General features: G+C 46.2%; 1 protein-coding gene across 1 annotated transcript in view; it reads left to right on the top strand.

The window, feature by feature from the left end:
* LOC129702406 (sodium- and chloride-dependent neutral and basic amino acid transporter B(0+)-like) overlaps positions 1–14,233 on the top strand; it is a 59,882-nt gene that overhangs the window by 41,698 nt on the left and 3,951 nt on the right. The window contains exons 9-10 of the mRNA XM_055644185.1: positions 6,088–6,206; positions 9,794–9,893. Of these exons, the coding sequence (XP_055500160.1) occupies positions 6,088–6,206; positions 9,794–9,893 (219 nt within the window). The remainder of the gene's footprint in view (positions 1–6,087; positions 6,207–9,793; positions 9,894–14,233) is intronic.

Genomic DNA, 14,233 nt, shown 5'->3' with positions numbered 1-14,233 from the left:
TTTGTAGAATGCCTCCGAGATGGATTCTTAGAGCAGCTTGTAATGGAGCTGACCAGACACAAGGCAATTCTGGATTTAGTGCCATGAACCAGATATGATAAGAGAATTTGAGGTAAAGGAACCGCTTGGTTTTAATCTGCAAGTTGAGAAGGAGAACGTTAAATTGGAAGTGGCAGTGATGCAGTTGGACAAATGGGATTATGAAGGTATGAGAGGGGAGCTGGCCAAGGTAGACTGGAAAGGGATCCTAGCAGGAATGACGGTGGAGTAGCAATGGCAGGAATTTATCGGCATAAGCCGGAAGACGCAGGATCATTTTCTTCCAAAAATTAAGAAAGATTCTAAGGGGAGTAGGAGGCAACCGTGGCTGATAAGAGAAGTTAGGGATAGAATAAAACTAAAAGAAAAGATGTATAACACAGCAAAGAATAGCCGGAAGCCAGAGTATTGGGAAACTTTCATAGGACAACAGAAGGAAACAAGACGGGCAATACGGGTTGAAAAGATGAAGTACGAAGAGCTGGCCAGGAATATCAAGAAGGACAGTAAAAGCTTCTTTCAATATGTTAAGGGAAAAAGAGTAGCAAAACCAAATGTGGATCCCTTGAAGGCAGACGGGTGTAATTATTATGGGCAACAAGGAAATGGCAGAAGAGTTGAATAGGTACTTCGGATCTGTCCACTAAGGATGACACAAACAATCTCCCAGATGTACTGGAGGACAGAGGATCTAATGGGGTAGAGGAACTGAAAGAAATTTTCATTAGGCGAGAAATAGTATTCGGTAGGCTAATGGGACTGAAGGATGATAAATCCCCTGGGCCTGATGGTCTGCATACCAGGGTCCTCAGGGAGGTGGATCTAGAAATAGTGGATGCATTGGTGATCATTTTCCAATGTTCAATAGATTCAGGATCAGTTCCTGTGGATTGGAGGATAGCTAATGTTATCCCACTTTTCAAGAAAGGAGCGAGAGAGAAAACGGGGAATTACAGACCAGTTAGCCTGACTTCGGTGGTGGGAAAGATGCTGGAGTCAATTAATAAAGAGATAATAATGGGGCATTTGGATAGCAGTGACAAAATGATTAGTCCAAGTCAACATCGATTTATGAAAGTGAAATCATGCTTGACTAATCTTTTGGATTTTTTTGAGGATGTGACAAGTAAAATGGATGAAGGGGTGCCAGTGGATGTGTGTATCTAGACTTTCAGAGAGCCTTTGATAAGGTCTCGCACGGGAGACTGGTGACTAAAATTAGAGCACATGATATTGGGGGTTGCGTGTTGACATGGATAGAAAATTGGTTGGCAGACCGGAAGCAAAGAGTAGGAGTGAACAGGTCCATATTCAGAATGGTAGGCAGTGGCGAGTGGAGTACCGCAAGGCTCCGTGTTGGGGCCACAACTGTTTACCATATATATTAATGATTTGGAAGAGGGAATTAGGAGCAACACTAGCAAGTTTGTGGATGACACAAAGCTGGGTGGCAGTGTGAACTGTGAAGAGGATGTTAGGAGGTTGCAGGGTGACCTGGACAGGTTGAGTGAGTGGGCAGATGCGTGGCAGATGCAATATAATATAGATTAATGTGAGGTTATCCACTTTGGCGGCAAAAAAACAAGGGGGCAGATTTTTATCTCAATGGGGTTAAGTTAGGTAAAGGCGGAGGTGCAACGAGACCTGGGCGTCCTTGTACCAGTCACTGAAAGTTGGCTTACTGGTACAACAGGCAGTGAAGAAAGCTAATGGAATATTGGCCTTCATAACAAGAGGATTTCAGTATTGGAGTAAAGAGGTTCTTCTGCAGTTGTATAGGGCTCTGGTGAGACCACATCTAGAGTATTGTGTACAGTTTAGGTCTCCTAATTTGAAGAAGGACATCCTTGTGATTGAGGCAGTGCAGCGTAGGTTCACGAGATTGATCCCTGGGATGGCGGGACTGTCATATGAGGAAAGATTGAAAAGACTAGGCTTGTATTCACTGGAGTTTAGAAGGATGAGGGGATATCTTATAGAAACATATAAAATTATAAAAGGACTGGACAAGCTAGATGCAGAAAAAATGTTCCCAATGTTGGGCGAGTCCAGAACCAGGGGCTTCAGTTTTAGAATAAATGGGAGGTCATTTAAGACTGAGGTGAGAAAAAACGTTTTCACCCAGAGCGTTGTGAATTTATGGAATTCCATGCCACAGACGGCAGTGGAGGCCACATCACTGGATGGATTTAAGAGAGAGTTAGATAGAGCTCTAGGGGCTAGTGGAGTCAAGGGATATGGGGAGAAGGCAGGCACGAGTTATTGATAGGGACGATCAGCCATGATCACAATGAATGGCAGTGCTGGCTCAAAGGGCCGAATGGCCTCCTCTTGCACCTATTTTCTATGTTTCTATGTCTCAAGAGGTCACAACAGCCAACCGGTACCCTGTCCCCCACATCCAGGACCACGGCAAGCCTGGACGATGACAAGGTTTTTTCCAAGATCGACCAGGTACACGGCTACCATCAGATTCCGGTCCACCCAGACGACATCCCCAAGACGGGCCTCATTATCCTGTTCGGGCTCTTTGAGATCCTTAGCATCACTTTTGGCCTCAAAAACGCTGCCCAAGCTTTCCAACGGCTCATGGACATGGTGGGCTGCGGGCTGGACTTCGTGTTCATTTATCTCGATTACATTCTCGTCGCCAACTGTTCTCGCCAGGAACACCGCACATAATTCCGGCAGCTCTGCCAGAGGCTCAACGAGCATGGCCTGGTCATCAATCTTGCCAAGTGTCAGTTTGGCCTCACTTCCATCAACTTCCTTGGCCTCCACATCAACCAGCATGGAGCGGTCCCGCTCCCGACCACGGTCGAGGCCATTCACAAGTTTGCCAAATCCTCTACTGTGAAGAGTTTGTCAATGAGCATGGTCAACTTCTACCACCGCTTCCTGCCAGCAGCCGCCAGGATCATGCAATCGCTGTTCAAGGCCCTGGCCAACCAGCCGAAAGAGCTCGTTTGGGACAACAGTCATGACCACGTTTAACAACTCCAAGGAGGCGATGGTAAAGGCAAAGATGCTAGTACATCCATGGCCAAACAGCTGTCACGGTTGATGCAACTGGCACAGCCGTGGGTGGAGTGCTGGAACTGATCGATGGAAGCTGGCAGCCCCTCGCCTTTTTCAGTCGTCATCTGAGACCAAGCAGAAGTACAGTGTTTTCAACCGGGAGCTCCTTGCTCTCTAACTGGCCATCCGGCAATTTCCGCTACTTCGTCGAAGGCAGGGATTTCACAGCTTTCACTGATCACAAGCCTCTCATGTTTGCCTTTGCCAAAGTGTCTGATCCTTGGTCAGCCCGACAGCTGCGCCACCTGACCTACAACTTGCGTCCAGCACATCGCAGGCAAGAGCAACCAGGTCGCAGATGCGATGTGCTTCACCGCCATCAATGCCATCCACGCTCTGGCCCCAGGTGTTGACTACACGGTCGTGTTGGACGCCCTGCGAGAGGATGAAGAGACGCTCGCCTACCGCACCACCACCTCAGGGCTGCTGTTGGAGGATGTGCGATTCAGGCCCGTTGACACCACACTCCTCTGCGACGTGTCCACGGGACAGCCACGACCCATCATCCCCGCTGCCTGGCGCTGCCGGATTTTCGACATGATTCACAGCCTAGCTCACCCTTCCATCCGGACAAAAAGGCACTGATGGCAGCCAAGTTCATGTAGCACGGGTTGCGCAATCAAGTTGGCAACTGGGCCAGAGCGTGAATCTCATGTCAAACCTCCAAGATTCAGCGACACATCAAGGCGGCGCTGCAGAACTTCGCCCTGCGCACCGGCGTTCCAACCACATCCACATCAACATTGTTGGACCACTGCCTCCCATCCAGAGGTGTCACCCACCTCTTCATCATCATGGACAAATTCACGAGATGGCCGGAAGCCGTCCCACTCTCGGATACCTCCACTGCGACCTGTGCACATGCCCTCACTGCCCACTGGATCGCCCGCTTTGGCGTGCTGGCAGACATCTTCTCCGACAGAGGTGCGCAGTTAACCTCCGAGCTGTGGTCAGCAATGGCCCGGCTGCTTGGCACTAAGTTGTACCACACGACGGCCTCCCACCTACAAGCAAACGGCCTAGTGGATCATTTTCACCGGCACACGAAGGCATCCCTCAAGGCACGGCTCATGGGCCCAGACTGGATGGACGAATTGCCATGAGTCATGCTAGGTATACGCACTCTCCCAAAGGAGGACCTGGCAACTTCCTCGGCTGAGCTAGTGTACGGCTCCTCCCTTACGGTCTCAGGGGACTTCATCCCGGTGGCGCGTGGACATTAGGAACAACCCACGACCATGCTGACGTGCCTATGTGATAATGTGGGCACGCTTTCTCACGTCCCAACGCCCTGACACGTTCTCACAATCACGTACGTCCCACCGATCTCCACGACTGCCAGTACGTCTTCCTTCGCCGAGATTCCCACCGTACACCACTGCAAGAGTCTTACAAGGGACCCTTCAGAGTACTGCAAAACGACACCACGGCTTTCATCATCAGCATGGGTGGCAGACACGAGTGTCTCCATGGGCACTTGGACATTGATCAACCAGTGCAGGTGGCATAACCCCGCCGCAGAGGGCATCCACCATCACGACCAAAGCCACCCTCAACTCAACCAACTGCAACCCCGAACACAGGGGACACATACACAAGATCAGGCCGCCTCACTCGACAGCCTAACCGCCTCCAATACTCCAGTTCTGGGGGGGAGTCATGAGGCGGGCTCAACCACTTTAGTCACAAACCTTCGTTCAAGCACTCACGTGGACCAGGTGTGATCTGGGCCGACAAATCAACACCCCACCTGGGTGGTCAGCTGACGGAGTACAGCGGATGACGGAGCTAGTCTTCACTTTGCAGCGAACACATTAACACACACCTTACCCTTTTGTACTAATTGTCGAGCTGTATCGTTTAAATATTAAACTGTTTATACAACACGTGAACCTCTTCAATATCAACTCCATTGAAGACAGGAAAGTCAGTGACAGAAATACAAACATCTTCACAAGTTTATGGAATAGGAGTAGCAGCTGGTCCATTTAACAGATAACTTGTCTTCAAAATAAAACTATACATAGCAAGCAAGTGGACGTGGCACATTCTGGTTCTGTACCATTGTAACTTTACAGGGGAAGACAATAAATAAATGTAATCAATCATTGAAACTGCTGGTTTCAGATTTTCAGAAAATTCAGTTAACGGAAGTTCTCAAGAACAGATCCTTTAAATAACACTTACTTAAGAATAGAAACCTCATGACAGCTGCCTTTGGTTTGTGACACCTTTAGTAATGCAGTGGGCACAGGATGAATGAAACCAGGAGTAGTTTGAGGTATCATTATATGAATTAAGGAAGAGAAGAAATATGCTCGGATAAAACTCGGATTCTTGGACTCAAAACCACAGTTTTGTGGAGTGAGCTAGACTGATGCATGAAGATCCAGTGTTAAAGCAGGAATCTGAGATTACATTACGTGGCTAGACTGGTTTGGATGCATGCTTAGATCATATGTTTTAGATCAATTTTTAATAGTTAATTAGGGAACACTATTTATATTTGGAGGGCCACAGGTAGCACTGTGAGATCAGTTTCTCTAGTTCCCAAACAAAATTGCATTAGAACCAATTTGGCCCTCATAATACAAATAATGTGCCTTAATACACCAAACCAAAACCTATTAGGAGCAGACGAGGGCATTCAATCCAATTTGAGATACCAGCTACCAAGACAGATGTGTACCACAATTCATTCTTCCCCCGCACAATTAAAGCATGCAATAGTCTTCACCCTACCATAGTTACTCAAACAGACGCAACTAAATTTAAGGTAGCTCTATTTCTCCAAGAAACCTTTTTTGTTTAAGTCCACCCTCCGCCACCTCCAGTTTAAATTCCATTTGGAATATTTTTGGAGGTCCAGGAAACCAAGAACCAAGAATTCATCGATCACATTCTATCCAATTTGTGTTATGTGTTACAAACAATTAATCAGTCTTCTCATTTTATACTTTCTTTCATCAGAAACAAACATAACAATTCTGCTGGACATGTTCCCTTCATTTCTTCGGACAAAGCGCCTTTCTTTGACGATCGCCATTTGTTTGTCATTCTATGTCCTTGGCCTTGTATATGTGACACAGGTATGTTTTCTCCATGAACAGTTAAATGCTAACGGACAAGTAGCCAAAACTGGGTGGGTTTGGATTTGATGGGTTGGATTTTAAAGACGAGCCCCATAGAATTTTACCCCACCACCATTGTGACACGTTGAGTGGGGGCAGGGACTCCATGAAGTGATCCACTTTACACCACTCAATCTGTCAATGCCTTGTGATGTGTCTAACCGTCCCCATAATTTACCCCAAGCCCAGCTCTGACAATCCCTCCGGATGCATCCATCCAAACTCCTAGTGTCAGCTCCCTGATGTTTTGAGAGGTGGGCGACATCCCCTCCAGGTTAACCTGCCTGGGCTTGCGGGAAATATGGCCAGCGCGGAGAAGCAGCGCTAGTACCCCGTCAGTCCAGACAGGGCTGTTGGTTAGCCTGGTGAGACAGGCAGTTGAGCTGCATTTAGCGCTGGATTGAGCCTCCAAAGCCTCGCGCGCGTGTGTAAGTGTGCGCATGCGCGTGCGGCTGCCATAAAATTGTGTCCCCCATCCCCTCCATGTTTGGATAGTGAGTTCCGCTATTGCTCTCCACCCACGGTGCCAGCCAGTTTCATACTGACTGGTTGTGCCCAGAAGAAGCAACATAAAATGGACATACCTAGACAGGTATATGGATAGAAAAGGTTTAGAGAGATATGGACCAAATGCAGGCAAATGTGACTAGGTTAGATGGAGCAACATGGTTGGCACAGATGAAATATAGAAACATTCAAAAATAGGTGCAGGAGTTGGCCATTCGGCCCTTCGAGCCAGCACCGCCATTCAATATGACCATGGCTGATCATCTAAAATCAGTACCCCATTCCTGCTTTTTCCCCATATCCCTTGATTCCTTTAGACCTAAAAGCTAAATCTAACTCTCTCTTGAAAACATTCAGTGAATTGGCCTACACTGTCTTCTGTGGAAGAGAATTGTACAGATTCACAACTCTCTGGGTGAAATAGTTTTTCCTCATCTCAGTCCTAAATGTCCGACCCCTTTTTCTTAAACGGTGACCCCTGGTTCTGGACACTCCCATCATCAAGGGTTTTTCCTGCATCTAGCCTGTCCAATCCTTTAAGAATTTTATATGTTTCTATAAGATTCCCTTTCATCTTTCTAAATTCCAGTGAATACAAGCCCAGTCGACCCATTCGTTCACAATATGTTAGTCCCGTTGTGAAAGTTAGCTTCTTAAAAAGCAGATAGCAACAACGTTGAAGGTTGACCATGGCAATCTTTAATTGATTCGTGAGACGGAAGTGGCGAGATTACAATGAGCACAAACATTGCTCAGTGCTTCTCGTGCTCCCACTCACAGAACAAAGGAGAGTTAGCACAATTATACATTATTCTTATCAGTAAAACAATCCTACCAAGTCTGAATATGGCATGACTGAAGGATTCTGTAGCATTTCAGAATATACGAAAGCTGGGGCCAAATTGAGCTCATCCAATTACAAACCCTCTCCATACTTATCTCTGGAGATTCAGCTATTTTTTTCAATCTTGGCTTCTTTATGGCCTTGGAGAAGCACATGTTATTACTGCAGGCTGCCATCTTAACGTCTTTATTGAAAAGACAACCTGTCCTCCATATTGTTTCATATAATTTACAAAGTCATTCAGATTTGGCACCGAGCCATTCTTTTGTTCTATTAGTCCATGCTTTTGTAGAAGAACGACTCCATTTTAGATTTAACTATTAGCTCTTTCACCGTCATCCTGGGAACTAACCTGGTGAACCTATGCTGTACTCCCTCAATAGCAATATTGTCCTTCCTCAAATTAGGAAACCAAAATTGCACACAATACTCCAGGTGCGGTCTCACCAATGCCAGTCTGAAGAAGGGTCTTCCCTGAAACGTCATACATTCCTTCTCTCCAGAGATGCTGCCTGTCCTGCTGAGATACTCCAGCATTATCCACTGTGTGTCCCTTCAATTTAAACTCGCATCTGCAGTTCTTTTCTACGTACAATACTCCAGGTGTGATCTCACCAGGGCACTGAACAACAGCAGTAAGACCTCCTTGCTCCTAAACTCACATCCTCTCGCAATGAAGCCCAACATGCCATTAGCTTTCTTCACTGCCTGCTGTACCTGCATGCTTACTTTCAGTGACTGATATACAAGCACACCCAGGTCTTGTTGCACCTCCCCTTTTCCTAATTTGACACCATTCAGGTAATAATCTGCCTTCCTGTTCTTACCACTAAAGTGGATAATCTCACATTTATCCACATTGTACTGCATCTGCCATGCTTCTGCCCACTCACCCAACCTATCCAAGTCACCCTGCAGCCTCATAGCATCCTGCTCACAGCTCACACTGCCACCCAACATTGTGTCATCCGTAAACGTGGAAATGTAATTCCCTCGTCTAAATCATTTATATTGTAAATAACTGGTGTTCCAGCACTGAGCCTTGCGGCACCCCACTAGTCACCGCTGAGTAGGGCTGAAGGGCCTTTATCTGTATTTTATGTCTCTATTCCTCTATCCCACTGATAAGACAATTTATTTGAACAATGGGGGCCATTTCAAAAGCAGAGCAATGATTGGCAGAGTGATGCAGCTGGTAGAGCCGCCGCCTCACGTCATCAGTGGTGCCTGTTCAATGCTGATCTTCAGAACTGTCTGTGTCGAGTTTGCACACTCTCCCTGTAACTACAATGCTTTTCTCTGGGTGCTCCAGTTTCCACCTACATGCAGGTCTCCGAAAGACGTGTTGGTTATTGAGTTTATTGATGGTAATGTGGAGAGAATAAGTTAAGGGGAAAGCTAATGGAGGAATAGATTGACTGAGATGCCCCCTTCTATGCTTTGTGGAAATAATGGAATCAACAAAAAATGAAGTAGTATTTCATGATAACACAGGATAATATACCCAGAATAAAAAAATTGGGTGAGTGATTTGCCATGTGTAAAATTGATCTTGTCTCTCTGAGCAGTACAGCCACCAAGCTGGACCCCAGCTCATCATGCCTGTCGCTGTGCGTATCCCACAAAGCTTCAGACAACACACAGGGATGCCATTTTAACTCCATATCAACACATTAAGTAATTTGCTAAGGATGAAATTGAGTTACTGGGTATGTTTTGGAGAGGTTGCAGATGAGGTTTACCAGAATTCTGCCTGGATTAGAGGGTTTCTGCTGCATGGAGTTGTATAGACTTGGATTGCGTTCTCTGGAACTTCAGAGGTTAAGGGAAGACGATAAAATTATAAGAAGCACAGATCAGAACCTTTCTGCCATGGTGGAAATCTCCAACACTGGAGGGCATAGCTATAAAATGAGAGAGGGAAAGTTTAATAGGAATGTGCAGAGCAAGTTTTTTTTTTCCCAGAGGGTGGTGGGACCCAGAACGAATTGTCAGGAGTGACAGTGGAGACAGATGATAGTGGTGTTTAAGAGGCTTTTAGATAGTCACAGGGAATAGAAAAATACGGAACATATGCAGGTAGATGAGGTCAGTCCAGCTAGGTATCATGTTCAGCACAAATATAGTGGGCCAAAGTGCCCGTTCCTGTACTGTACTTGCCTATCTATGTATCAAATTTCATGTTTAATTTTAGGCTGGGATTTACTGGATCAACTTACTTGATCATTTCTGTGCCGGGTGGATTCTCATTACAGCTGCTCTTCTGGAACTCATCGGCCTGGGCTGGATCTATGGTAGGTGTGCCGAGACAACATGGGAAGCGACAAAACAAAAACAAAGTAATTTGTCTGAAAAAAAACCAAGAAGAGCATCTTTGAGTTTCTTCAAAGTTACTAGGGTGATGTTGAATGGTTCAGTGTTACTTTATTGTGGGGAAAAAAGATAGAACGTACTGGAGTAATTTAGCAGGTCGGGCAGCATCCCTGGAGAACATGGACGTCTCGGGTCGGGACACTTCCTCTGATTATAGGGGCAAGGGGGGAAAGCTGGAAGAGAGGGGGGGGGGGCAAGGTGGAAGAAAGGAGGGGCAGGTCATCCATTATTGAGACATACACCTCGGTACAGTGAAATTCCTTGTTTTGCTTACAATTCAATAAAAATCTTACTATACATAGCACAATCATACTTAATTAAAAATAATGTGATAGTAGATTACACAGAGACAGTGCACACAATGTGAATCTACTTAACTTCATCTACAGAATAAAAGTATTGTCCTCAACCGCCAAGGCCTTTTGCCATTTCATTCCATATTCACAAGACACAATAACCTTCTGTGTCCTTTGCTCATGACCCCTTGTATTGCTGAGGTACTGGATATTTTAACTGAAGTATTTGCTGCAAATTAATTCTTGGTCACATATAGTGCATTCAGAAAGTATTCAGACCCCTTTACTTTGTCCACATTTTGTTACGTTGCAGCCTTATTTTAAAATTGATTAAATTCATTTTTTTTAAATCATCAATCTACGCACAATACCCCAGAATGAAGAAACAAAAACAGGTATTTAGAAATTTTTGCTATGTAATTAAAAATAAATAACTGAAATATCACATTTACATAAGTATTCAGACCCTTTGCTATGACACTCAAAACTGAGCTTAAGTTCATCCTGTTTCCATTGATTATTCTTGAGACGTTTCTACAACTTGATTGGAGTCCATCAGTGGTAAATTTAATTGATTGGACATGATTTGGAAAGGCACACACCTGTCTATATAAGATCCCACGGTTGACAGTGCATGTCAGAGCAAAAACCAAGCCATGAAGGCGAAGGAATTGTCCGTAGACCTGCGAGACAGGATTGTGTCGAGATACAGATATGGGGAACGGTATAAAACCATTTCTGCAGCATTGCAGGTCCCGAAGAGCACGGTGGCCTCCGTCGTTTTTAAATGGAAGAACTTTGGAACACCAGGCCTCTTCATACAGCTGGCCGTCTGGTATAACTGAGCAATCGGGGAGAAGGGCCTTGGTCAGGGAGGTAACCAAGAACCCGATGGTCACTTTGTCAGAGCTCCAGAGTTCCTCTGTGGAGATGGGATAAGCTTCACAAAGGACTACTATATCTGGAGCACTCCACCAATCAGACATTTATGGTTGATTGGCCAGACGGAAGGGACTCCTCAGTAAAAGGCACATGACAGCCTGCTTGGAGTTTGCCAAAAGGCATGAGAAACAAGATTCTCTTGTCTGATGAAACCAAGATTGAACTCTTTCGCCTGAATGCTAAGTTTTACGTCTGGAGAAAACCAGGCACCTGGCCAATACCATACCTACAGTGAAGCATGGTGGTGGCAGCATCAAGGTGTGGGGATAGAAACATATAAATTAGGTGCAGGAGTTGGCCACTCAGCCCTTCGAGCCTGCACCGCCATTCAATAATATCATGGCTGATCATCCAACTCAGTAACCTGTACCTGCCTTCTCTCCATACCCCCTGATACCTTTCGCCACAAGGGCCACATCTAACTCCCTCTTAAATATAGCCAATGAACTGGCCTCAACTACCTTCCGTGGCAGAGAATTCCACAGATTCACCACTCTCAGTGTGAAAAATGTTTTCCTCATCTTGGTCCTAAAAGATTTCCCCCTTATCCTTAAACTGTGACCCCTTGTTCTGGACTTCCCCAACATCGGGAACAATCTTCCTGCATCTAGCCTGTCCAACCCCTTAAGAATTTTGTAAGTTTCCATAAGATCCCCTCTGAATCTTCTAAATTCTAGCGAGTACAAGCCGAGTTTATCCAGTCTTTCTTCATATGAAAGTCCTGACATCCCAGGAATCAGTCTGGTGAACCTTCTCTGTACTCCCTCTATGGCAAGAATGTCTTTCCTCAGATTAGGAGACCAAAACTGCATGCAATACTCCAGGTGTGGTCTCACCAAGACCCTGTACAAGTGCAGTAGAACTTCCCTGCTCCTATACTCAAATCCTTTTGCTATGAATGCTAACATACCATTTGCTTTCTTCACTGCCTGCTGCACCTGCATGCCTACTTTTAATGACTGGTGTACCATGACACCCAGGTCTCATTGCATCTCCCCTTTTCCTAATCGGCCACCATTCAGATAATAGTCTACTTTCCTGTTTGTTACACCAAAGTGGATAACCTCACATTTATCCACATTATATTGCATCTGCCATGCATTTGCCCACTTGGAGATGTTGTATTCAATTCCCCCGTCCAAATCATTAATATATATTGTAAATGGCTGGGGTCCCAGCACTGAGCCTTGCGGTACCCCACTGGTCACTGCCTGCCACTGTGAAAAGGACCCGTTTACTCCTACTCTTTGATATGATATGATATGCCATTTATTGTCACTATACATGTACAGTGAAACTGAAAGCTGCTCGTACTCAGTGCATACATACAATTTTACACAAAAAACAAGAAACAGAAAAACAAAACAGAAGGGAGATGGGGGGGGGGGAATAGGTGCACAAATTCTACGGCGCTACATACATATATACATATATACAGATGGAAGTCCGTGTTGGGCGGTGTAGTCAGTGCATGTGTGGAATTGAATTTATGGTAGATATAATTCTCGGGAAGCAGCTATTCCTGAGTCTGTTTGTCCTGGATTTGATGCACCTATAGCGCCTTCCAGAGGGCAGCAGGTCGAACAGTCCAAACGCAGGATGGGAGCTGTCTTTGGTGATCTTCTTTGCCCTGCTAAGGCAGCGGGAGGTGTAGATGTCCATCAGGGAGGGGAGAGGGCAACCAATGATCCTCTGCGCTGTCCTGGTTACCCTCTGAAGCCTCTCCCTGTCTGCCATGGTGCAGCTGCCATACCATGCTGTAATGCAGTATGTCAGCAGGCTCTCGATGGACGAGCGGTAGAAGGTCAGCAGCAGGTTAGAGTCCAGGTTGTGCTTCCTGAGGACCCTCAGGAAGTGCAGCCGCTGCTGAGCCTTCTTGATGACTGCCGTCGTGTTGTCCGTCCAGGAGATATCAGCAGCGATATGGATGCCGAGAAACCGGAAGGTGTTGACCCTCTCCACACACTCGCCGTTAATGTGTAGGGGGACTAAGTCGGTGCTGTGCCTCCTGAAGTCGACAATGAGCTCTTTTGTTTTCCTGGTGTTCAGAGCCAGATTGTTTTCTGAGCACCAGGTTGTCAACTTCAGGACTTCCTCTCTGTAGGCTGCCTCGTCTCCCTTTGAAATAAGTCCAACCACAGTAGTGTCGTCAGCAAATTAGACGATGTGGTTGTTGTTGTGGGCCGGACTACAGTCGTAGGTGTAGAGATAGTATAAGAGGGGGCTTAGCACACAGCCCTGTGGGGAACCGGTACTCAACCTGCGAGTGGAGGAGAGGTGGGGGCCGAGTCTCACAGTCTGGGGCCGGTTTGTGAGGAAATCCTTAATCCAGGCACATGTGACAGTGGGGAGGCCGAGAGTGACCAGTTTACCAATGAGGATGTCCGGGATGCTTCCTGTCTGCCAGCCAGTTCTCTATCCACATCAATACTGATCCCCCAATACCGTGTGCTTTAAGTTTGTATACTAATCTCTTAGGTGGGACCTTGTCGAAAGCCTTCTGAAAGTCCAGATATAACACATCCACTGGTTCTCCCTTATCCACTCTACTAGTTACATCCTCGAAAAATTGTTTTTCGGGGATGTTTTTCAGCGGCAGGAACTGGGAGACTAGTCAGGATTGAGCTAAGATGAACGGAGCAAAGTACAGAGAGATCCTTGATGAAAACCTGCTCCAGAGCGTTCTGGACCTCAGACTGGGGCAGAGGTTCACCTTCCAACAGGACAACGACTCTAAGCACACAGCCAAGATAATGCAGGAGTGGCTTTGTGACAATGAGCTTGAGTGCTCCAGCTAGAGCCCGGACTTGAACCCGATCGAACATCTCTGGAGGGACCTGAAAATAGCTGTGCATTGATGCTCCCCATCCAACCTAACAGAGCTTGAAAGGATCTGCAGAGTAGAATGGGAGAAATTACCCAAATACAGGTGTGCCAAGCCTGTAGTGTCATACCCAAGAAGACTTGAGGCTGTAATCGCTGCCAAAGGTGCTTCAACAAAGTACTGAGTAAAGGGTCTGAAT

The sequence above is a fragment of the Leucoraja erinacea genome, chromosome 12, assembly GCF_028641065.1.
Source record: "Leucoraja erinacea ecotype New England chromosome 12, Leri_hhj_1, whole genome shotgun sequence".
Classification (NCBI taxonomy): domain Eukaryota; kingdom Metazoa; phylum Chordata; class Chondrichthyes; order Rajiformes; family Rajidae; genus Leucoraja; species Leucoraja erinaceus.
The sequence above is the reverse complement of the archived record's forward strand: the minus strand, read 5'-3'. Positions and strand labels throughout refer to the sequence as shown.